This window comes from Chaetodon auriga, chromosome 4 (assembly GCF_051107435.1).
Source record: "Chaetodon auriga isolate fChaAug3 chromosome 4, fChaAug3.hap1, whole genome shotgun sequence".
NCBI classification, from domain to species: Eukaryota; Metazoa; Chordata; class Actinopteri; order Chaetodontiformes; family Chaetodontidae; genus Chaetodon; species Chaetodon auriga.
Window position 1 is genome coordinate 5,292,889 of NC_135077.1, and position 25,287 is coordinate 5,318,175.

The window sequence follows — 25,287 nt, forward strand, 5'->3', positions numbered from 1 at the left end:
AACTCTGCTTGAATCTCAACACTGTCGGAATAAACCATGACTTCACTTCTGAGCTGATAAAAGTGGTGTTTGGTGGCCTTTCTCCGATGCTGTAACTGCATCCCGCGGCCACCAGATGGTGCTATGCAGTTACTATAGCCAGCTTGAGCTTTGGGTGACAGTGAGAATTGGTGCGCTGCACACACAAACACACACACACACATGCCGGCACCTGCCAGAGCTGGTGGGGACCGCCAGAGCATCTCGCTGTCTCTGCCTCTACAGGTTGGTTACCGGCGATGACTCAATGAAATACAGCAGCAGACTGTGACTGCAAGACCCTCCCCTGTAGTTGTTTCCCAGCCGCTGCAACTGGAAGCGCAGGGAGAAGAGAAGAGAAGAGAGAGAAGAGAAGGGAAGAGCAGCTGCTGGACAGATGGAGAAGAAGCACGGATCTCATCAGTACGGTTCACTGGAGCGCACAGAATGGACCAGAGACGGCAACAAACCAGGTTACTGCAGAATTATTACTTATCGATCTGTGGACTGAGTTTACAAAATATCCTCTCAGTTCTCCCGATGTGTCACTGTGCCTCATGCTCTTATTACCATAACGTTGATACAGGTTGTTACAGTGTCTTTTGTCTCTACACCGTTTCTAATATCGTTCATGGCTTCATCATAGTATTCCTGTAAGGCTTCATAGGTTTGTGTTCTGTGTTGTCCTACTAAAATGTATAACAAGACTGCTATAGTTTGATTTTTGCTCTTCTATTTTTTATATCTGGGACTTTTTTTTATATACTTGATTGATCCAATCAGTGTGTTTTTCTAGTTGCAGCACAGGCAGCAGCTCTGAAAATGTCAGGAATCCACAGGTGTCTGTTCCACTGTGTCTTGGGTTAAGGTCATGGTTACCGTAAGTTTCCAGAAAAAGATGTCAGTGTAACGTCCTCTGAAGGGATAGGACTGTGCGTGTGTCCATACTTGTGTAAGAATAAGGTGAGGGCTCATTACTCAGTGACCTGTCCAGGTGTGATGACTGTCGTCATCGTAATGAATGTCATCACACATGCGTTCGATAGACTCAGTAATAATGTCCCTCAGAGGCCTGAAACTAATAATTGCTTTAATATAAATGAAGCTTAATGCTTTCAATAAATCAATAAGTGGAGAAAAATGCCTCTAAAGATGTCCTCAGACGTCCTTTGTTGCCTCACACATTGGAGAAGCTGGAACGCTGAAAAACAGGTGAAACAATCGATTTTCAAAATAGCTGCAGATTAATTTTCGTTTCAGCTCCGTTCCTCGACTTTGCTGAACGTCGTAGAATCGTACATCAGCACTGAGTGAACTAAGCAGCCTGTTGTCAAGGTTTTCTGGTCGTACTGACGCACAATCTATGAAGTGCATTGATGTGATCAGTCAGGTGGGAAGTTTAGAAAGCTGTGCAGAATCACTGTTAACGCTCAATCTGCTTTTGCTCCACACTGGAAGATTTCACTCTTCCTTCATTCATCACCCTCTTCTCCTCTTTCCTCTCCTTCACCTCTGCCTCTCGGTCTCTAATCTGGCCAATCCATCTGTCAGTCAGTCAGTCAGTCAGTCAGTCAGTCAGTCAGTTCTGCCTCATCAGGTGTACAGCGCATTGTGGCAGTTTAAAAAGAGAGGGATGGAGTCAGAGCACAGACTGTAGACTGAGCTCATGATGTAATTCACATCATCTGGGTGTGGGTAAAGAGAGGAGGGCAGGGTTGGAGAGGTGAGAAATGGGGAAAAGTGTGAAGGAGGGAACATTTCAAAGCGGTCTGGTGATGACTCATAACTGCTCAGTGGCGGAGTAACCTGTCCTTGAGAGCCTCTGCAGCTGAACACGTTGCTGCTGTCGATTTAAGAGTACTAAACAACGCTTTTGACATCATGTTGTACATTTTCCTCACGACAACACACCTGCACCCTGCTCACAGTCCGCTGTTTCGGTCAGCTGCATGGGAATCTCCAGCCATCGTCACTGAAGCGGAGTGTTTTTGGCAGGAATATGAACAATAGTGCAGAGCTGCTTGCTGGTAGAGGCAGAGATGTGATGGCTGAGATCCTGTTTGTACTTTTAAGCACAACATTTCATCAGCTTCATGAATGGCTGCTGGTCAAAGATCATCCGGCATCGTCACACCTGTAATGTAACGAGAATACAAAGAGTGAGTGGCTCTTTCTGTTTCTCTCTCTCTCTCTCTCTCTCTCACACATACACACACACACACACATCTATCTCCTTGTGAAGTTTGCACTGTCTTCTACATTATCCTACAGCCTCCTTCCTTGAAAATCAGCATGAAATGTGAGACTCATATTGTGTTTTGGATGTGCATTAGAACCAGTAAGCCTCTGTGATTATGACATGAGTCAGATACTCCACTCTCATCTTTGTTAGAATCAGAAAGAGCCATTTATTCACAGCAGACATTTACTTGTCTCACTGAGTCGTCACAGCACAACAGCACAGGTGAAACTAATAGCCTGAAAGAGGGCGCCCTTCCAGCAATTAATAGTTATTCGTTACACCTGTGCATGACAAGTAAGAGCGTCTGCTGCAAAGAAAATCTGTTCAGCTGCTCGTCAGGCTTGTCATTTATTTCAGTGAAGCAACTCACTTTTGTTCAGGTAACGCTTCAATTTAGGGGAATAAAACAATTTGGTTGAGATTAAATGAATTAGATTAAGTTATAGCATAAAAACGGTTAATTCATGGAAAAAAGGTATCATCTACAAACTGTTTAAAAACACATTCTCACTCTTTTCTCATATATGTTTTTCTAGACGTGTTTTCAAAATCCTGAAGTGATACAATTCAGCTTAATTTGCCATGAAATAAACCAGTAGAACATGTTGACCTCACTCGTCCACAGTATAGGATGCGCACAGAGAAGTATTACTGAACACAAACATGCACACATACCCACCTGCAAAAAAAAATGATGCTGACACCGCTTCAAATCTGAAATATGGAGCTGGAGCAGCGTAGTTTAGCATAAAGAAGCATTTGTGTTAAACACACATGACAGAGTGTGTTAATTAGTGAGCTTTCGAGGTGCTGGTAGGTGTCGTATTGAACCCTGAGTGATGCCAGGTGAACTGTTTCTGCCTGCGTGTGGTCTTTACGCCAAGAAAAACGAATTGCCTTCTCGCTCTAATGTCACAGTGAGAGTACAGACAGAGAGAGGTTTTGATATGAACACGCAGCAAAAAGGTAAACTCTCCCTTTAAAGTTAGAAATGAGCCACAAAATGTTTTTTTTTTATGATGCAAATACTTTTTAAAATCGAGCGAAAATGCAACCACAGGAATGGTTAATATATTATTTTTATATGTTTGAGTTTCAAGGTATCCTTTGAAATTATACTTATTTGTTTATAATATTTATTTATTTATTTATTTATTCATATTTCCTCTTTCCTCCATCTTTTTACACTTTTCACCTCATTAGCAGTTTAATACTCGCTGCAACACTTCTCTCAGTGCCTTCTCTGCTAAGATGTCAAGGTTGTGTTGACACTACACTGACGTCAGCCACATTTGTCACAGCAATACAGTCTGTGCGAAGACATCTGTCGGTACTTCAGGCTCCCCTTTTTGTCTGTCACACAAAGCAGACTGCAGTTTCAAGCCCTGAAACAAAGCTTTAATGCCAGCAGGGATGTGAGTCCATGTACACCAGCAATTATAAGCAAGCATGCTTCGTGCTTCCCACAGTGCTTTTACTACTACCCTGAAGTCATACAATCCCAGCTTGAATTATTATGATACACTTCTATTCTGCCCCTTTTCATGCTAGTGCAGAAGACGTGTCTTCACAGCACTTTGAACCCAGTCAGCTCCTACCTTCCCCAGGGCTAAATGTGCCTAGAATAGAGATATTACATACTAGAGCTCCGCTAAGTAATGCTGTGTGTATACAAAGAGGATTTAAGGGCAGGGGCTGTCTGTCAGTGGTGGTGTTAGTATTTCTCCAGCTGGGCCTGCTTGTTGTGCAGCTCCCTGCAAGGAAGTGACAGTTAAATGGAACAATTTGAAAGCAGGCGGTGGTGATTACCTCCAGTTGCAGCATCGCGACTCTCACTGCATGACTTTAACTGTCTGTCTTCAAGAAGGTCGACCGTACTTGGATCCCGGGGTAAATGAATTCGACTCTATGTATTTTAACGTGCATGGATAAAACAGCTGCTCGTTCAGAAGGTGGCTGCAGTTAAGTGTCTGACACGCTGGTGTATTTGAATCTTGTGCAGCTGCTCACAGTGTGTAGGAGCGAGAGTGTGTGAAATGCTTCGATGTCCTTTCATGTCACGCAAATGTTTCCAGGGGCCTTTGGGACAGATTCATTAAAAAGTATTACAGAGCTGTTTTGAGCAAGTCCACACATTGTTATAAATGGTAGCTGAGATCAGTCCCTCTTACTTTATGCAATTCTATATTATTTGCCTTATTATTTAGATTGATTATTGATTACATTATTTTCATGTCGAAATGTTTCATTTGAAAGTATGTAGTTGAAGGGAGAAATGTGGGGAGTGACGTGCTTCATGAGGCAGTTTCAAACACAGCATTACGTTTGAAATGACTGCTGACCATCCTCTGTGCAGTGTACTGTAGAGCAGAGCTGTGTGTGAGAGAGGATTTTTCTACAGGGATTACTACACCAGTGGACCATTCTGTTATTCCTTTGAGCATGCAGTTTGTTATGGAACATACAGTTTTCTTTAATGTTGATTTAATGCAGTGTCATGGTCAGAGTACGAAGTGCAATGTAGAATAAAATATATAAAGACTTCACGTAATTAGAGACGTTTTCCTTTAATATCCTGGCAAGATGACTCCAAAGTCAGGATTCATCCAAAATTAAACACAGAGGCAGTTTAATTAAACTGCCTCTGTGTTTAATTGTGGTTTGATTATTATTGATTCAGCTATCTTTTTTTTTTTTTTTTTTTTTTCAATTAATCCACTAATTGTTTAGTCTGAACATTGAAAAATGTCCATCACAGCTCTCCTGAATCGAAGGTGATGTCTTCAGATGTCTTATTCGGTCCGACCAACAGTCCAAAACCCAAAGAGATTCAATTTACAGTGATATGCTTGATAAATGACGAAACCAGTTCTATCATTTATCAAAATTTTCTGTCAGATGATTAAATGATTATTCGACCAATCGTGTCAGCTGCATACTGTGGTGGTTCCACTGGCTGAATGAATGAACGGTGAAGAATCTCTCAGCAGCCCAACATGGCAGAGTAGACAGGACTGCAGTGTGAATCTGACAGCTATACAGGGGGAGGCTAATTTCCTGGGCCGACCCATCGACATGAGTTGGTTTATCATTTTGTGCGTGAGTGTGTGTGTGAGTGTGTGTGTGAGTGTGTGTGTCAGAGACAGAGAGAGAGAGAGAAGCCATGTGAGCCGTGCCAACCGCTGACACATAGTAATTTGGCCGTAAAGCTCTGATCCTCAACAAGCCGCAATTTCAAAGCACATCTGCTGCAGCTGTTTATACAGTTCAAAGTGCAGATTCATATGCAGTTATTGCTCTGCAGTCCTGAGTGTGTAAGTGTCTGCCTGTCTCTGTACAGTATTTGTCGGTTGAAATAATGAAACTTGGGTTTTATAAAAGCATCTAAATAAATTATGTTTCTGTGTCAGCGTTGCACATTTGCCAAACACGTGGTCTTTTATAACATCAATCAACAATAAAAGCTGTCCTCTCTTTCTTTTTCTCCCTCACCCTCCCTCAGAGGACGACGTGGTATCCATGGCAGACTCCACCATCACCGTGGACGACATTGAAGGGGAGCTTTTTAAGATTGAGAGGATCAGGGACATCCTTGTCAGGAGGGAGTCAGAGCTCAGATACATGTGAGTCACTTAACAACACCAAAGCCTTGCTTTAATTTGGTGTCATGGCTGCCGTCTGCAGTTCAGTCCAGTGTCAAGTTCAGTGCCGGTGCAGAAAATAGTGTGACCGTTACGTAGCAAGGCGGAAAGGATGGTGGACGAGCATGTACGTGTCAGAGCGGGTTTGTTTCTATACTGTACACTGTGTACCATGATCTTTCCAATTGGCTTATTGGTGACGCTCAATTAAAAGCCACCAGACCATCATAGTCACTGGGGACCATGAACATCTGCAAAATTTTATCCAGAAAACTGTCAAGATATTTCACTCTGGACCAAAGTTTTGACCAGATGGACATCCGTCCCTGAAAAAACTGATTGATGGAGAGGATAATTTGTAGATGCCATATGTAACAGCATGTTATTTGTGATTGGTCCAAGGACAGTCTGCATCATTCATATGGGACAACATGTCACTACTGTGAGAGACCTGAATAAATGAATGATCCTGTTAATTAATCAGTCAAAATTAGTGCACTGATCAAGCCAGATTAAACCATAGTACAGAAGCTAGTACATCACTGTAGAGTATCATCCATCTGCAGGCTGCAGTTCAAATCATTTAAGCCATTTTTGTTACCTGAAACACACCACTGCCCTCTATTCTCTCCCCTCATTTCTCTCCATCGCACCCCAAGCTGGCCCTCATTAAAATTTCAATGGCTTTACCTTGGCTTCCTCTAAGCAGGCTAATGCATGGATATTTATTCATCTGCTCCTCTGAAAGATAGGCAGTAACAGTGCACAGACAGCAGGGGGGATGTGAGGAGTGGCGTGTGTGGAGTAGCAAGCACGAGCCAAGCAGATAAAGTGGGAGAATGAGAGGAGGAGGAGGAGGAGGAGGAGAGGAGGAGGACAGAGATGGAGAGTCACGATTTGAAGCACCTTTTTTTTTCACCAGCAGTCCACAAACAAACAAAACCCCAAGGTGCGTTTTCTTCGAGTAAGTTATGTAAAGCGTTTCATTTGTATTCCAGACCTTGTGACCATTCCTCCACCTGCACGTCTGCGGAGAGCGTCTCTCCGTGACAGGTAGACGAGGCACGGTGGCGGCGAGGCTCTCACTCTGCTGACATTGATTAATGTGTGTGAGGTGCGGGTGATTTTACGTCGTCTGGCCCCGTGAGTGCCCGTATGTGTGCGTGTCTCCAAAAAAGACTTGGTTGCTGTGATACTGGGTTCATGTGAGGGCCGTCGGACCAGGGTAGCACAGAGTCTTCGACCCCACCTCAGCGTCAGTCATGATCCAATACAGACACACACAGATTGAAAGTTGTCACAGAGGTGTCACAGAAATTTCGGCTCAGAATAGATTGTGTCACCTCTGGCGTGCGACGGGCTGTTAGGTCATAAATCAAGTTTGCTTTGTTTGAATTTCATTTTCCCAAATCGCAGAGTCAAGATTGCACCCCTGGCTACCCTGTACAGAAGAAGGTGAGCTGATATGGAGCATGTGCAGCGCTGATAAGTGTTTCTTTCTTTTGCTCTATCACGCCTGTGCAGGATGGATGATATTCAGCTGTGCAAGGAGATCACACGTCTGAAGAAGGAGCTGCACAAACTAGTGTCTGTACCAGGTAGGAGCTCTATCTGTTGATGGAGGATACATTTTTTTTAAAGTGATCAACATTTTAGGAGCTTATTTGCTTTCTTGCCAGGAGTTCATTGAGAAGATGGCGATGTCGCTATCATAACTCCACGCTAAATATGAAGCTAGAGTCAGCATGTGGTTACACTTCGCTTTATTCTAGCTTATCTTAGCATAAAGCTAAGCTAGGCAGTCTTCATGCTAAGCTAAGCTAATCGCCTCCTGGCTCATGCACAGAGAATGAGAGCAGTATCGATCTTCTCATCTAACTCTCAGCGAGAAAACTAATCCTCACATTTCCCAAACAAACACTCGTCGTCTTGTGCTGCAGATAATGACAAGTCCAACGAGGACCGGCAGAAGGAAGAAGAGCTCCTGCAGCAGATCCACAAGCTGGTCGAGACCAGAGATTTCCTGGTGGATGATGTGGAGTTTGAACGGCTCAGGTGGGTTTCTGCCTCTGCGGTTTCATTACAGCTCGGTAGGACTCCTTTGGTGTCTGTCGCTATAGGCTATGAATGAATAATTAAAAATGGGCAGAAAAAAAATGAAATCATACTTCACATAAAATCCGCCAGACAGAGATGCAGCGCACACGTAGCACTCACGCCGTCTCCCCAAAAAAGTGGAAAAAAAAACGTGTATTTTTCGTGCACAGGAGCACAGATCTTTGATGATGCCAATTCATGAGCAACACTCATTAACATTCTTATAGTGACTGACAGGCCTCAGGTTGGAGCCTCTCTTGTTGCCACTAATGCCACTGAAGTTGTATCTCAGTTCAGTATCATTCATATGCATGCTTCCGCAAAGCGGCCCCATTGCGCTCAATTAAAACAAAGGAACATTTCCTAAGGCACGGAGTTGTGAGGGAGTGCACCACGGAGCACGCAGCAGAGAATCATTTCAATTAAAGATGTGTCAGCCTGCGTCACTGAGTTCTGCAAGACGAGCTGCCATTAATTAAAAAAAAACAAAAAAAAAACAGTATGCATGTATTTCAGCGTTTTTCAGGTTCTGAGCCTCCAACATCAGCTGCTGCTGGTTGTTGGCGGTTCATTCAGGCAGGAAATGAAGAGCTGTCTAAATGCTGTCCAAACCTTCCAGCCACAACAAATCCATTCTGAGACTCCTTCATCACACATATTATATGAGACCCTGCAGGGCATGTTACGAAATATGAGAGGAAACTGTCAGAGGAAAGCGGGCTGTCTGGCACATTATGTCCTCCTAATGCAGAGACGTCAGACATATGTAAAACAAAAAGATGAAATGCTTTTTATTGCTTTTGAGGTGTTTTGTCCTGCAGTGGGTCCATTGTGCAGCAGCTGAGCTCCACTGCTGTGCTAATATACTGTATACAGGAAATGAATAGACCTTGGTGCAGCGTCCCCGATGGTTCTTTAACTCGGCACTCAGCTTGTAATCTCATGTGTCTTGACAGTAGATGACCAGATGCAGTCTACAGTTTAAAGCGTGTTTTTAGGTTTAATCCCCTTCTCAGACAGCATCAAGTGCTGTTAGTTTGTGTGATCAACACTTGGAGTTGGCAGCTGACAGCATGCTGTGAAAAGGCTGAAGGGCTGCTGGGAAGGTGAGAGGCAGGAAGCAGGAGAGCGGCGGTGTGGTAATGGATCGTCGAGAGGAGAGGATGTGACGGTGCTCAAGGCCATGCTGTCCATACTGATAAACGTTGAGATCGTTCTGCTGTTATGTTTCTCTTTTTTTTTTCACCTGACTGTCCTTCACCAGAAAATTCTGCCTGCAGTTTTTAGGTTTTGGTTTTTCTTTTCAATGCAGGAAAGATGGTACTGTTAGCTTACTCTGCACAACAGATATTCATGTATACATGCACCCTGATGCATTAAGTATCTAGATTGTAGCATTGAAGCACGCTAGGCGCCGCAAACATCCAAACATGCAGCGTGTTATCCAATCTAAAAATCTCCTCATAGCCAGAGAGAAGCTTGAATTTATCTATAGAGTGAATCTAATCTTTTCTAACAGCCAGGACTGCTTTGGGTTTCTTATGCAGTCAGTGTCTTAGGAAGGTGTGTTATCTCTTTATTAAAAATCAGCCTGTTTTGATATGTTGATCCAGTGCTTGTGGAACAGATGGCAAGTCCAGCAGGTGTAAAGCAGAAACCATATTTGACTTTTGTATCTGTATAACATGGAATTCCTCTCAGCATGTATTTTGGCCAACTTCTCTTTCGAAGGTGATGGATGACTTTAAATTATAGTCCAATAGCTTTATGTATTCACGCATTTCCATGCATTTTATATCAGTGTCTCTCAATTTCCACAGGGAGAACGAAGAAGACAAGGAAATGGCGGATTTTCTGAAGTCCAAATTCCCAAGAAACATGAAGAAGACAGGTATTTAAGCATTAAGAGAGCTGTGACTCTGTGCCACATCATAGAAAATAAACAAATCATGGGAAGCGAGGAGGGAATAAGGAGTAGCAAAATACTTTCCTTGTTCCAAATGTTGTTCTTATTCAAGGTGTTTTCCTCCTGAGCACAGGATGAAGCTTCACACATCCACTGACTGATTCACCATGAATTAGAAATGGGAGTGCTGAGGCTATGCTTTCCTCTCAGTCAAGCCATTGATCATATTTCTAGATGAAGTTGGCTCTTGTACCGCACATAACGCCGTCCAGCGCAGCATGTTTTTGAGGAACGTTTGAATCCCTGTTTTTCTTTCTGTGCCTCAGGTGCACCAACCAGACGGGTGCCATCCAGGGCTCAGCAGACCTCCTCGCCCTTCACCAAGACAGGCCTCACCCTGCTGAAGGAGTGCTGTGGCTTCACGTGCTCCATCATGTAGCCTGGAGCCAAACTGGGGGGGGGCCCCGCTACAGGGCTGACACAGGGGCCACAAACCGAAACGGCCGTTCCGCAGGAGACAATATTTCCAGATTCAGCTTTTCAGTCCAAGAAAGACTTTGAAGCGCGGGTGGAGCACCACAGACACCGGTTGAGAGTTTCCCAGAGGGAGAGCAGAGGCTGTTGCAGAGATCAGAGTTTGTCCTGTGTTGGATCTGTTTTGTCTCTTTCATATCAGATTTTGTTTTCATACCGTGCGTTTGCTCTCCACGGCTGTCGTGCCGCTCCTGTTTTCAGTTTTGCTCTCACGAATCGCCGACTTCTCGGCCAGCAGCTTCTGATTATTTCTGTATTTATTTCTCTTTTTCAGGCAGACAGGACGGCGTTTGAAGGACAGAAACAGAACAGCACAAGCCAGGCATGCATAGTGTGCACACTAATTTCAACTGACAAGTCTTACATTCAGAGACTTCACTGCGCCGTGATAACTGTCACCTCATTGGCAGGCCAGTCCAGTCAAATTACTGGAACTTTATAATCAGCATTAAGGAGACAGCACTCGTGAAACTGACATTAATTGGGAACTCTGTTAGCATTAAGTTACCTGTGATTTGACTCCTAAATTGGTTTGACCTTTGAAAAGCGATGATACCTCAGTTTGTTTGTGAAGGAAGAACGGATGTGTCGTGACGCTCTATTTTCTGTTAATAATGGTTAACTAGTATTGATTAAAGTCTGGTTTCAGTGTTTTTCTATCAGTAACAAAACATAGTGTCCACGTCCTGCACTGTGGGCTGCAGCGCTTTTTTTTTATTATTTGCAAAAAACACTGAAAAACATCACACCATACAAATTTACCGAGTTTTTCTGTGTGCTTGTTTGTTTCTGCTGCAGTAATCCTCACCAGCCGCACTGTTTTACTGTTTGAGAAGACTGAGCAGTCACCCTGCTTCACTGTTTTGTCACATATTTCTGATGAGAAAGTTTGCAGATGCAGTGCAGGACGGAGGATTTAGGATTTTAGCATTGCACAAAATACATAAGCACTGAATATACATACAAAGTGAAATCTTACAACATATTAATAGACATAAACGGCAGAATGGAAAGACGGTGACTGCAGTGCTATGTGGGGACACATGGGTGTCCGTGAAGGTACGTGAGCAAACTGTGGTATCAGCACATGTAGGCTGCTTTCATTTGAGCCTTTCTTGCGCTCAGTTTTCCAAATGATATGTATCGTCCCACAGCTGACACTGCAGACCACTAGACCTAATACATACAGTGGACACAGTCGCCGTACATATTGCTAAGGCACACTCGACAGCATTTTTAGTGAGTACTTTATGTTTCAGATTAATCTGCTGGCCGGGGTCAAAACTCTTCAGCCCATTTCCACGATGAATAAACAAGCTATCAGCTTTTTATCAGGCATTATGGTCTGAATGTAGAAGGCGTATCAGTGTCCTTTACATCGGGCGGGATGGCCAATGAAACTACGAAGCAGATGTCTGTGTTGCCAAGAAGAATAGTCGCCATAGCAACCCTGTATCCCCCATATCTTTACAATGAGCTAATAAGGAAGGTCAGACGGACCGGCGCAATGAGACTTCATAGATGTGACGAAAACAAATACTGGAGCGCTATTATGGTCATAGAGGGAAAGATAAAGTGGAGACAGGATAACGTCGCTGCTGCAGCTGAATGAGCCTCTGACTGTTCAGATCAACTCACTAAACTAACTGAAAGTCTCTGAAGTCTTTTTAATCATTACAGATTACATATTTCTCCCATTTTGCTTCTCCTCTGCATGGTTTTTTTTTTTTTTTTTTTTTTTTTTTTTGTCTTGATGGTTACAGCTGTCTCTTTTGTTCAATCTCTGGATCTTTTGATATTCAGTCTCAACACTGTCATCGAGGCTTTGGGTCACATATCACCCAGCAGCCATGTCTGCTGCTGTCATGGAGGTCCACAGGGGAATTAGATGTGTGCCAGAAATGCTGAAATACTGCATGTAACACACAATCAATCATCTGAGGCAGTCAGTTCATACAAAAATGAACTCTTCACGTGTGTGCTGCTCCTCAGCCGCACAGCGATGCATACAGCTCCTCTGACCAAGACCTTCATCTAATCAGTGATTATCTTTTACGAGGGGGACGTGGAGCGTGTGACATGTTCCTCTTTTTCACTTTTCACATTTAGACATAAAACCAGCTGTTCACACCAGCTGGAGGGTGCGTTACACCTCCTCTTAACAAGTCAAGAGAGGACTCACAGAAGCATTGAGGCGGCTGTGTAGACACGGCGCGGCAGGAGAGGGAGTCAGAAAGAGGAAATGCTGGAGGAAGAGATGGTGAAGTGGCTGAAAGCAGGGGAGGTGAAGGAAGAGAGGGCACAGAGTTAGTGGAGGGGGGGGGGGGGGGGGTCTAATCTTTCAGTGTGAGTCATCCTTAGCGAAAACACTGCGAGTTCCCACAAGGGCAGCTCTCAGCGAGCGCTGTGCGGAAAGGGCAGGGCTGTCATTCAAACGCATGATCCTGCACGCCTTCTGCAGCGCTCACCGTGCGCAGAGGGCCACGGCGTGAAGTCTGTGTACCTGTGCTCGTCCGCGCGCCTGGGAACATGGGGGTGATAACGAGACGTCCAGTAGCTGTCACTGCTTTGTTGCTATGGTTACTGTGACTTGATGGTATACGCTCTCACTTCTTGTTTCATTCGGCCGCGTTACGTCATCAGCTCCACTGGATTGTAGCGCGAGGCTGCATGTGATGACTGTAAGGACCTGTTTGTTTGTTTGTTTGTTTGTTTGTTTGTTTGTTTAAGTGATGTTCAGGGTGCAGGGTTCCTAAATGTTCTCAGTTGAGGATGAAAATGTAATAAATGAAATCTTATCTCAAGATTCAGTCTTATTATTCTTATCATAGGTGCTGCTGCTCTTCTCACATCTGGCTTCCATAACGTCTTCTTTCAGACTAAAACACACGTTTAACTGTTTTTAATACCTCATTTGCATAATTACACATAATGACTTTCACATGCTCTGAGCCAGAAATCTCCACATCTCCATCTTATTTCTTGAAACAAGGTGAAAATGGGTTTTAGATGGTTGTTTTATGGAGTATTAAGAAGAGATATCCAGACTTCCCTCTGTGATAACCTTGATGTAATCACATCGGTTGCAAGGAGTTACATAGAAGATCAATGTCACTATCATAACTGTGAACTCATTCATGTGGAAGGAGGCGGTTAGCTTAGCTTAGCATAAAGACTGGAAGCAAGGCAAGGCAGGTTTATGGGTCTAAGACACTAAGAAAACATTCAAATAAAAACAAAAGCAAGCAACGACTTGCAGGTTTAAAAAAAAAAGTTATGAATGTAATTCATTGGAAAGCAATAAAGTTTTAAGTCCTTAGCTGACAGTGTTAGGCCTGTCCCAGGTGACCTGAGGGGTCTGGATGCTTCCCAGCAAACAAGTAAATCAGAGATGTATTCAGGTCTGAGACAATTTAGTGCTTTATAGACAATTCAGTTTTAAAAATCCATTCAGGAAGCCAGTGCAGTGATTTAAGGATCAGTGTTGGTGAGCCACATTCAGAACAAGCTGCAGCTCCCTGATTGATTTTTTACTGACCTGTGAAGACACCATTACAGTCTAGTCTGCTGAAAAGAAACACATGGTTTTTTTTCTGCATCTTGTTTAGACGAGAATCCTTTAATTCTGGCTGTTTTTAAGGCGGTAGACTGAGTTTGTAATGGCCTTTGTGTGGCTTTTGAAATTTATGTCCACGACTGCTCCAAAGTTCTGCCTTGATTTGTAGATTTTAGTGTGACAGCTCCAAGAAGGAGCAGGGGCACACAGCTTGGCTCTCTCCACAGATCAAAAATACACCCATACAAACACCTCTAACGCTTCCTAATTAACAAGTCAATTTGCAGCTGGTTGCCTGGCAACCTCACAGTGATTAAAAGACTCCATGAAGTCCGCACGCCCGCTCATGGATGGATTAAGAGAGCTGGATAGGGCGCCACGACTTTGTCTTGCTACTAATTTGTCCCGGTGATCACCTGGGGTGTTCTAAATGAATGATGAGCATGTGAACATGGTTTAGTTTGACTGGTTTTGTGTTTCCGGTTTTACGTTGAAGGTTTACTGTATGTGACTGTTTTCACCTACTCCTTGTTGGTCGTCCCTCCCTGCGTGTTTCAGCTGGTGTTTTTCCCTGTGTGTTGCTGGATAGTCTTCGTCCCACCTGTGTCAAGCCTCCCTGCCTTTGTGAGTGTTTCCCAGCGTTTCTGAGATTTTGGACTCTTGCTTTGTTTTCCCTGGGTTTTGCTTGTTTTCTCATTTTGCTCTCTTTGTTTGGATTTTATTTGCTGCACTTTGACTTTGGTTTTGACCCTCACCTGCCTCATCCGTCATCTTCATAAATCTATTGAACTGCACCAGCTCTGCCTTCTGCTCCGCATGTGGCTTCAAATCCTCGTTCCACTGTGACCATTTACGACAGCACAAAATATCTGACTAAAAAGCAGTCATGCAGATTAAAAAAAAAAAATCTTTTTAGAGCTGAATTTGAAGCTCCGTTTTCATCTTTGATGCTGAATTTGACTGACATGGCTCAGGAGCAGCAGCCTCTTTTAATGCTTATAACCGTCAAACAGCTTTGCTGAATTGTCCGTCAAGAAGACACTTGCTGAATCCAAATTTCTATCCTCAGCCGTAAGATTGCATTTATATGTAATCAGGTGGGGATTTGTTCATTTTTAGCAAGGGGGTATAGCCCCAACCTAACGGTAGAAACTATATCTGTGGTCTTGTCTCCCCTAAACTATTTTGTTCCAGATGTGGTATTAGAGGAATCCTACAGGCAGCAGTGTGTCTCTGTGATCCTCTCACTCTTCTGCGATTACACGTTGCTACTTGTGACTTCGATCAAGAAGGTGACGCTTTATTTATTGTTTAGAGAGTTTTATAAATCCAAGAGGAAACTGACTCTTACTTCGGCACCACGAACAGAGCCATGGATTTATCAAAAACACAGTTAGGCTACTGATGCTTCAGAGCCATGGTACTGGCTACAGATTAATATTTGCACAATCCTAAGTCAGATAAAGGATCAGTGAGTCAGACTAGACTAACATATTCAGCTAAACAACCCCTCTGCCCCTGCACGCTCTCTGCTACCACGAGATGGAGAGTGGGGGCGGCAGACTAACAAGGAGGATGCATTTTGGTAATTCTGCTAACAAGGGGGATGACACTCCCCCTCATAGCCCTCATATCGCCTACTGTGCTGACCGAAGTGCTCAGTGCGTCTGCGTGACTTTGCAAGAACACAGAAGAGTGAGACTGAAGGGGCAACACATGGTCACAATAACCACATCTGCTACAACACATGTATTATCTGCTCACACAGCAGATCAGACGATGATGCTTTGTGGCTCAGTGAGATCAATTTAATATTTAATCTGCTTTTACAATATGAGAAGTACTTGTATCTCATTTCTAATAGTAGAGCAAGGGCTATTTTTTTTTTTATTACATTGCAAATAACAGTTAATTCAGTATTTATCCAATGAATGCAGCACAATGTATTTACTGCAGCATTAATGTTTCATATACAAAAACATGCGACAATGTGATAATGAAGGTGGTTTCTTCCAACAGATGATAAATAAAAACACAGCGCATATAAAACACAATGCTGCAAATATAAGAGTATAGATTCACAGACGTGTGTCCAAAGGCAGAAACATGCATTTTCAACGCTGCAAAAGAGTGAAGAAGAGGCAATTTGTGGGTGTCAGATTGTTGTTAACTCCTGGTGTTGGTCTTGTGGAGGTCGGTGTGCTCTCAAGCATTTTCCTGGAAACCTTCTTTGATCCTGCAGAACCAGGACTTTGTGTCCTGGCTAATTAACAATCCAGTGACATCTGAGCAGTGAGGATACCAGCTGCTGGTGTGCCGTCAGCTGGAGCCTGCCTGCTTTCTATTCTTTCATGCGCATAACCACTGTGATGATTGCTACTGTATAAACACAGCGTATAACAGCTGATGATGATAATGATCACATTCAATAATGGTGCTTTGATACGTGCTCCATGTTTTGTTTGACCACCCACCGTCATACAGTTCTGCTTTAAATCGAACTGTTTCTCGTGTGTCCTGGAGGCTCTCTTCAGTCCGGAGGTTTCTAAATAACAGCAACACTCAACATCACAGTCATCGGTAATGAGAGCGTGGGCAGTACAAGCGCCTTTGCTTGGAAGGCTGCCAAGTTCAATTAACTCTCCTCCTAAAGTCACCAATGCAGGAAACAAAACTGATTTCCTCTCTTTAAAAAAACAAAAACCCCAGCTCTGACTCATCTCCCAGTCAGTCCTCCCTCCACGCTCTCTCTCTCTCTCTCTCTGTTTCCATTCCTGTCCTCCCTCCTTCCCTCCCAATGTGTCCTCAAAACATTCCCCCAGCATCTCTAACCAAATAATCAAATGATTACGATGCTGCAGGCTGCCGGGTCCCGGCTCTGCTTCCGTGCTTATCTCCCTCTCATTATGTCAGAAGCAACGTCATGCAAATGTGGGTTTGCTCAGAAAAATGCCAAAGTTTCAGCGACAGAGTGTGAGTGTGTGAGCACCTGCAGGCCTGTCTGTGTTTTAGGACCAGAGGACACTCGTCCTTGGAAACATTACCACATGTTCCTCGGTCATTTATTTTCTCCTTAGCTTTGCACCTTGTGCTTCTTTATAATTGCTCCACAGACAAAGACATAATTTGACTCCTGATTTTGCCCCCTTCACTTGTGATTGGCTGCAGAAATAATTGAAGGCTATTTCGTATTGGCATTCATTACAGGTCATGTAGCTTTGGCTACGTGCCTAACATTTGATTGTTTTAACTGCAGCAGTTCTGACAGACTGCAAATAAACAAATAAATGTGATGTATTGCACATTAGCAGCTACGACCGGTCTTATAAACAGATGACACTGCAAGTGCCAAGTAGAGGAAATGCACATGACGGTCTAGCACAGCATTTATGGGTTTTTTGTAAGGACTCAAGGTTAAGTGTTGTCTAACTGACACAATTCATTCAAAGCAAGACTATCCTAAATAATTGCCTGTCTAAAAGTTGAGCATAAGACAAAGTGTAGCGTGCACTGTTTGATTTCAGAGTTGCTGTCTGGGAGGGACAGCAACTCTGGATATTTTTAACACTGGATGGTTGCAGAATCGCCTTAGAAACAAGAAATTATTACAGCACAGGAATTAAAAATACAGTAAATCATTTTTTGCCAAGGCTAAGAACACGTTATGTGGTAGAGGTTACAAATAAAGTCAATGCAAAGGTAAATATAATGAAGTGCTTCCTCATTTTGTCGTAAGCTGCCGTCACAAAGACAACATGTGTTGGCAAAGTCACAGCTTTGCAGTTTTGCAAGCTTTTCAGTCATCACTGTTACACATATACAGTATTTTTTGGTGTCCAGATCATTCACAGCAGTCAGGATGGACTGGATGTTTGTGTCTTGGACTTTGGGAAGGATAATGAAATCTGCAACCATAACACAGAACAAGCACCCAGAACCGGCAATCTGGATAAATGCTTGACTTTGTGATGACTGTTAGGATCACAAAGTTTTTATCTGAGGAGCTGTAAGGGGAGTCAAAGCACAATTTGTTACTGTAGAAAGGGTGTTCAGACCCAAAAGATTGGTGGTGACAATCTGCATTTTCATCGATGACAAGAAACATACGAGCAGTGGTGTAAAAGTGAATGGAGGACTGTGAAGTTGAGGAATGTTACTGCAATGCATGCACTATGTCCTGCTTCGAAGTAACGATTAAAGCTGCTTCTCTTTTTTGGTGCAAAATGTTGAAAATTAGAAGACTGTTCATTCTTTGTATCTACATATTGTGCTAGAATTAGGAGAAACTGTATATCAGATGTCAGATCCTTTATTTTTACTTATCTGAATACATCAGATTGTTCTTAAGCTCAAGCACTAATACACTTTAGAAATACTCTGATACAAGTGTTACTTAAGCAAAAATATGTTTGTAATTAGGAAAAGAAATATTGTAAAATCGTAAAATGAAATATTGTTAGAATATTATTGCTCATGCCTTCATATAAAATAGGATTTTACTGTTGAAACTCCTCTCAAAAATCTTAATTCATACTGAAACTAAAGCTACCAGAAAGTTTTAGTGGAGTAAAAAGTACATTTCCCTCTGAAACAAAGTAGCATAAGAAATACAAGTACAAATACTTAAGTACTGACTTAAGTGTAATACCATACACAAACATTTGTTTGTATAGCACCATACTGTTTTCCCTCTGACAGCTTACACTGGCGCAGAGTCAGAAAGCCGCACATGTTCTTCTGTCCTCGTCATCCCGTTCAGCACCACTGAGCAGCAGTCCTCTGGCTCCACCTTGCGGCCATGTGCAGTAAGCGCAGCAAAAAGTGAAGAGCGGCGTCTCTGTTCTGCCCGATTCTGATCCTCCGCCAAGTTGAGTTACACGTCAGTGGGGAACCTGTACTGGTGGGTGGACGTGTACAGCGCACGTCAGGCGGTTCCCGGATGCACCCAACAGAAACATGGAACGGGTTGTGGTGGAGGTGCCGATCAACAACGGTGAGATACAACACCACCTGCACGTCTAACGCGCCTTTCAACCACTTACATTAACGTCTCCTAAACTGCGTTTTGGTGCTTCTCTCGATCCGTGCGCACTCGCTCCTCCTCCTCCCCTGACGCATCGGTTGGACATTGAACGTGCTGTAGCCTCTGCGGGGCTAACGGGGCTTTCCGGGCTGTTTGTCTCGTCTCTGTGCTTGGATGCTGGTAGCTGCAGGCTGCGGGCTGCGTGCACTTGTGCGCTGTGACAGAGCTGCTGTCAAACAGCAGTTGTGCTGCTGCCACCACGTACCTCTCTGCACCTAAACACAGGCCCAATGTATTCCACATCATGGCTTTCTAGTTATATGCATGGTCATAACGTGTAGCAGTGATTGAAGAGAAAGAATCCACTGAGTAAATTAATCCATTGGACCCCATAGTCATCTGACATAGGTCAGTTTAATGAAACTTGCAGTTTTATGCCAGGAAGTATGAAGGTTTTGGTCCAATAAAACCATTTGGTTTCTCAGGTTACAGTGGGGTTAGCGCTAATATGTTCCCAAATTGGTATTTCTAATGCTAATGATGAATGCTATTATAATATAATTATGGGATATGTATTTGTTTCCTGCTCATGAAGGTCAGAGGTCAGAGCAATTCGGAAGCAGACCCTCACCTCACTGCGTTTCAACACATTTGTAGGCTGTATCTATTCTATTGTACTCTATACCCAACTTCAGGTTTTTCCCTGGCCGGCCCGTCCACGACTCCCCGCAAGCGCCAGGTACGTTTTTCAGCGCGGCATGACATCATCCTTCTACGGGAGGTTATCGCCCAGAACCCGTTTGCCTCCAAAGAGCCAGGTTAGTCCTGTTTTTAAAGGAAGCAGTCAGAGCTGCACTTCCTGTCTGACAGAATAATCTAGTGGAGCTGCAATGGCATTTAATGTCTGTGTAACAGTGAGGGGGTTCTTTGCACAGCAGCGTTTCTGTACAGAGATCTTTCAAGGTGAACTCCATCATATGACAGACCAGATGCCCTGCAACACACAGACATGCCTGTGTATTCACAAGCCGATTGGCTACACAGTTATTTCCTGTATACTGCGTGTTCACGTGTGTGTGAACTCATCTTTATCAGGACGGATCTGGGCCCGTGTGGGAGAGATTATCACTGCAGCCCTTCAGGATGAAAACTTTGAGGTGGATGCCAGGCGGTGTAGGGAGAGGACCATGCTGCTGCTAGACTACTACAAGAAACAAGACTTTCCCAGTCTGCGCCGGTTGGTTCAGTCACTAGGACCTGAGGTAGATGATTGGTGACTTGCACCCTCACCAAAAAGAAATATGATTCATGTGTGTGTGCTTTTGGTGTACTCAGGTTCGGGACAGAGAGGTTATATGCCCAAAAGGAGGATCTGCTCCATGAGGTGTTGGAGCTGGAGGCTGAGAAGGGGCTCCTGGCCGGTGGGGAGAGCACAAAGTACCAGGTGGGTGTCAGAGGTGTCAGAGAAGAGCAGGTAAACGTATGTGACGCAACCAGAAATGTGCTTTCACAGCGGGTGTTTTAGTGCACGTGAGCTGGTTCAGAGGCAGATTAAGTATCACACAGCTTCATGCTGCGATTTCTTTATGTTGACCAACAGAGATTTTAAACACCGACAGGGATATTAAAATCACACGTTATTGTATAGTGCAGTGATTCCAAACTTTTTAAGCTTGTGACCCCTTAAAATGATGTGGTGTCCATTTTGAGTCCCTTGTCACAGATGTGGGATTTTTCTTTCAAACTATTACTGATCCGAATAATCATTAGAGGCCAGAAGAAGCAGGCGTACCCACCGTTTCACATGAAAAAAGCTTGTTTAGAGAAAAGTCCCGAGAGATAATACAAATACTAGCACACTCTCCTGTCTCAATAATCGGCTCTCAACCCCTCATATTTATTTTGTGACACCCTAGTGGATTTCATCCCTTGGTTGGGAACCAGTGGTATAGTCCATATGATGTGAAATGATGTTTTTCGCTTGCTTTGCACCTTCTATTCTTCAGCTCGAGATTGTAGATTCTACACTCCACGCTTTGTTATTGGGGTCAGGAGGCCCATTATCTCGTTAAACTTTGAGTCAATACACCACTTTTTTTCTGTCTGTCTAGTTTTTTTCTGTTCCAGCAGTTCATTGGAATTGAGGCTAGACGGAGAAATCGAACATCCAAGTCAGCAAATGGATATCTGCTGACTTGGATGTTCTCGGTTCATGTTCTCTGTAACTACCTGCCCACTTCCTTTTTCTCCTCCTGGTGGCATCCAGGCACAATTACACTTCCACTATTACTGCTGCTACAACTACTCCTACCACCACTGTTGGTAACACCTGTTTCTGTCGCACACAGTTTTCTCATTTTCTTTGTTCGGGTGTTGTATACCCTTGCCCTCATCTTTCCCAGGAGGATGAGCTGAGAAAGCGAGCCATAGAGGAACTAACTCTACCAGAGCAGGACAAGCCCAACATCACTATCACACAAACACCCTCTGCAGGTAAAAACAGACTGAGAGTGCAAGACGGGACAAGACTCTGTCACTTCATACCCACAACACACAGCTGAAAGAAAATTTATTCATTATTACCTCCAAGGTCATTCCTTCTCAATCATCACATGCTGCTGAGAGGCAAGTTTGTTTACTCATACAATATGAAATAATGCGGTTGTAATAAAAGATGCCGCCAAGAGTTAGAGGTGTGGTCCACACAGGCGTCACAAAGACTGCCTGATGTTAGTTCCTCTCCAGGCATTGATTGCACCCCAACATCTCACCTCTGTGCTTCAGAATTACATATTTACAAGGTTTTCCATACCTCAAAATGGAACAGCATTTGGCTCTAATACACATTTTGTGGCGACATCGGTCTGTTTTTGTGTCGAATGTTCGTAACAGTGCTCTGGAGAAAGGCCACTGCAGGCTGCAGTTTGGCTCTCAGGTTTTCAGATCCTTTGGTAAAACATGGAGCTTTACCATTTCTCCTTTTGTAGCTTTGCAACCGAAACCAGACAAACATGTCACTGCCATCTTTTTAAAAATAGTGACGCTTAGCTTGTAAAATACTGATGAACAGCCACGCCCGGCGTCTCCTCTGATACTCCTCATTTCATTGTAGCTCCACCCTGCAAGTTGATGGGATTGTGATATGATGCGCTGTCTGAATCTGTGTTTGTGAGACTGTCATTGGTCCTCTGCAGTTTCAGTGTAGAAATACTAAACATGGCATTGACAGCTTATATCGCTCATGATGTGTCTTGTAGCTTATAAAAAACACCACATGGACATCACGTTAACAGGGCTAAAACAGGGCTAGAAGCATGGTTTAATTTGTCATTTTTTACTTAATTACTGTCGCAGCAGAACCAGAAGAAGACCGTGAGGAAATGGCTGAGCTTTCAGCGGCGCCCATGGCCAAGCGGCCCTGCCAGTGCTGCTGCCAGACCTACTCTGAGATCCTCAGCTTCCTGGAGAAGCGCTCAGAGGCGGAGCAGCGGCTGCGAGAGGAGGAGCTCGCTCTGCGTCGGGAGGAGCTCGAGATTCAAAGAAGTAAGATTTGCAGAGAGCGGTGCAGTGCCATTTCATCCGGGGGCAAAAGTATTTGTCCTAGCTGTGTTACAGGCGTCATTTTATGTGGATGCTTGTGTCTTGCAAAGTGGGTTTTCACTAGGTTTAGAGCGACAATTTGTCACTGATGTTAGTCGTAGCAGATTAAGTTCTCAGAACATTAATTATAACTAAAATGGGCAATAAGTCCTGTCTGTCATTCATTTTAATGATGGAACATTAATAAACTCTAAAAACCTTATTCATTATTAAGTCCTAGACAAATTTCTACTGAAGTTTGCACTAAATTTAGCCTTTTTTTCCATTTCTTTTTACTCTTGCACTTAAAGGACAACATGTCACCTATCAGTGAAGTCATTGACTTGACGTGTGCAGTTGTAAATGTCACTTAGAAAGGCTCAAAGTTTTCTTTAAAATGATCTCAGGATTAAGAAGGAAATCTTACAGTATGAGGACTGTTATGCTGCCATCATCCCCACGGGGGACTGAATACCAGATTTCACCCCCCCCCACCTTTTTTTTTTTAACTCTCAGGTAAGATCGCTCTGGAGAGGGAACGTCTGGGAGCTGAGAGAAAAGAGAGGGAACGGAGATTTGAGCTGGAGAGCCAAGAGAGACAGGTCATCTTGGACCTGCTCAAAGAGAAGGTGCTGAAAGGCTGACAGAGAAAAACTGTATCAAGTCAAAGCATGAAATATGGAAGAAATGTGGCCGACTCCTCTAAAAAGAGGAAGGAAACCTAGAACACAGGAATTGAAAAGATCAGCGGTTGTTGGTTGACCTGGTTAAATAACCAAACAAATTCTAATCAAAGAGATGAGCAGTGAAGATTTAAAGTGCAGGGCAGCGATGCAGAATATGCAGCCTTTGGCAGCCTTGAGTGAGCAGCAAAAGGTCATAAAACTGATGAAAAGCTGCACGATTTGCCAAAACCAGCGGTACAAATCTGATCCATACGGATGTCAGGAGTCCCACAGTCTGTGTGAAGGTGGAATGCAGAGAAGGGTGTGGGGCGGTGTCTCAGATGTGGTGAGCCACTGAGTCAAAACGAGCACACGGGGGACAGGTGTGCCAGGCTAGCACGGTTCATGAGTCCACAGTGTTCACAGTGGAAGGACTATTGTCTTTATGAACAGGGGCAGCGGAACTGAGTATGTGTTGAAGGGAAGGAAGAAATCATCGCCTTCTCTTTAGGGAAAAAACTTCTTCATGTGCTAAGAGCGACGATGACGTCTGCCAGAAACCATCAGCTCACACTGTCTTTTTGACTTAACCTGTCTGTCCAACTTGCCGAACCTGCTTGGAAATTCCAGTTTCTTAGACTAACTGTTATAAGATGTGCAGCGTTGCACATTTGTGTGTAATTCAAACCGAGTGCATTCTGGGTCCAGTTCAGATCAGAGCACAAGTCAGAGAGAATAATCGGTTCCTAAATTAAAAGGACAGATCACCCCAAAATCAAACATGACCCCCCCACACACACACACACACCTGATGTGCTATTTGTGCTATGAGGTGCTATGAAGAAAATCGAGGACAAACCAACAAAAGATGCATATTTAGGCATTTAGCAGTAAAGTCCTGTAGCAGCTCAATGTTTTTGAAAATCATGTCGCGTTAAAGGCACCTTCAGGTTTTTTGTGAGGATATATGAGGTACTTAAGCAGCCAGTGTATTACCTACAGTAGACGGCAGTCGGCACAACCCCAGTTTGGAGATGGTCACTGCTGCTGCCCTCGTCCACAGCAGTACATTGCTTTCCTTCAGTGCTGGTACTCTGTCCACTTCTCCAAACTGGGTGTGCTGATCACCATCTACTTTAGGTGCTACGCTGGTCTAATAGTCTCTTTTTTTTGCTTAAGAAGGTTCCTGAGTGAAATGACCCAGAAGTATTGAAGTGGCAGCCATGATAAGAGCGGTTTGAAGTCTCTAAATGCTAAGAAAAGGTGCTTCAGAGCTTCCATTTGTATCTCCTTTAGCACAGGATACACTGGCCCATCCTTAATGAAAGGAAATGAGATAATGCTGTCCCACAGTTCCTTGCTGCAGCAACATTTAAAGCAACAGCCTGTGATAAACACTGGACTGTTTCTTCACACCCTGTTGTTGTGGACTCAACCAAGGTAACCATCAGATATGTGCTGTGACAGATTGCCTGAAGCTGGACAGAGTGGAAGACTTTCCTGTTCACGTAACCTTGTGTATGTGGACCATGGGGAGCTTTGATGTCAATATGGCGTCCTTCAGTGGCGTCCACATAACGGTGTACAGCTGGGCTGTTGGCAAGGTGTTGGAAGCCATGGCCATCTTCAGCACATTGTGTGGGGAAGCAGACCACCTTTTCCAGGAGAGAGTGTATTGTGCCATACGTCTGATGTACAATGTCAAACACGGTCTTGGCACATCAAATACCAGGAAGACAACAGTGTGAGACAATCCATTTGCCAGCCAGTAGACCACAAGGAGGACCCCCATATATTACACCCAGCCATGGCTCATCTCCCTCCTGAGGAGGACCATTAATGCTCAACAGATGGCTTAAGACAGGCGGTCGTCTTGTCTTTTGAACCAAATAGATCTGTAAAAGAGGGACATTGGTGTTGGGTGGCTTCCTCTCCTGTAGAAGACAAAAATGAAGTGTAAATAAGAGTAAAGTATAAAAACATCTCTTGTGTGCTGTTTTTCCTGTTTTGTTGTAATTTATTTTGA

The 25,287-nt window shown here is 43.8% G+C and overlaps 2 protein-coding genes across 5 annotated transcripts; both read left to right on the top strand.

The window, feature by feature from the left end:
* The first annotated feature begins 280 nt into the window (after positions 1-280).
* Positions 281-13,240, top strand: pik3r6a (phosphoinositide-3-kinase, regulatory subunit 6a). Its single transcript, XM_076727482.1, has 6 exons — positions 281-491; positions 5,763-5,883; positions 7,426-7,499; positions 7,842-7,956; positions 9,819-9,889; positions 10,231-13,240. The coding sequence occupies exons 1-6, from the start codon at positions 416-418 to the stop codon at positions 10,341-10,343; spliced, it is 570 nt and encodes a 189-aa protein (XP_076583597.1). The 5' UTR covers positions 281-415; the 3' UTR covers positions 10,344-13,240.
* Positions 13,241-18,885: 5,645 nt separating this feature from the next.
* On the top strand, positions 18,886-24,092 carry LOC143318893 (uncharacterized). 4 transcript variants are annotated; one of them, XM_076727404.1, is made up of 7 exons: positions 18,886-18,987; positions 19,713-19,835; positions 20,113-20,254; positions 20,353-20,461; positions 21,420-21,510; positions 22,372-22,560; positions 23,113-24,092. In XM_076727404.1, exons 1-7 carry the CDS (start codon positions 18,951-18,953, stop codon positions 23,238-23,240), a joined length of 819 nt encoding a protein of 272 aa, XP_076583519.1. In that variant the 5' UTR covers positions 18,886-18,950; the 3' UTR covers positions 23,241-24,092. The 4 variants fall into 4 exon arrangements, with proteins under 4 accessions (XP_076583519.1, XP_076583520.1, XP_076583517.1 ...); XM_076727405.1 differs by having other exon boundaries at positions 18,920-18,987; positions 22,375-22,560; XM_076727402.1 differs by lacking the exon at positions 18,886-18,987 and having other exon boundaries at positions 19,460-19,835.
* Positions 24,093-25,287: the final 1,195 nt, after the last annotated feature.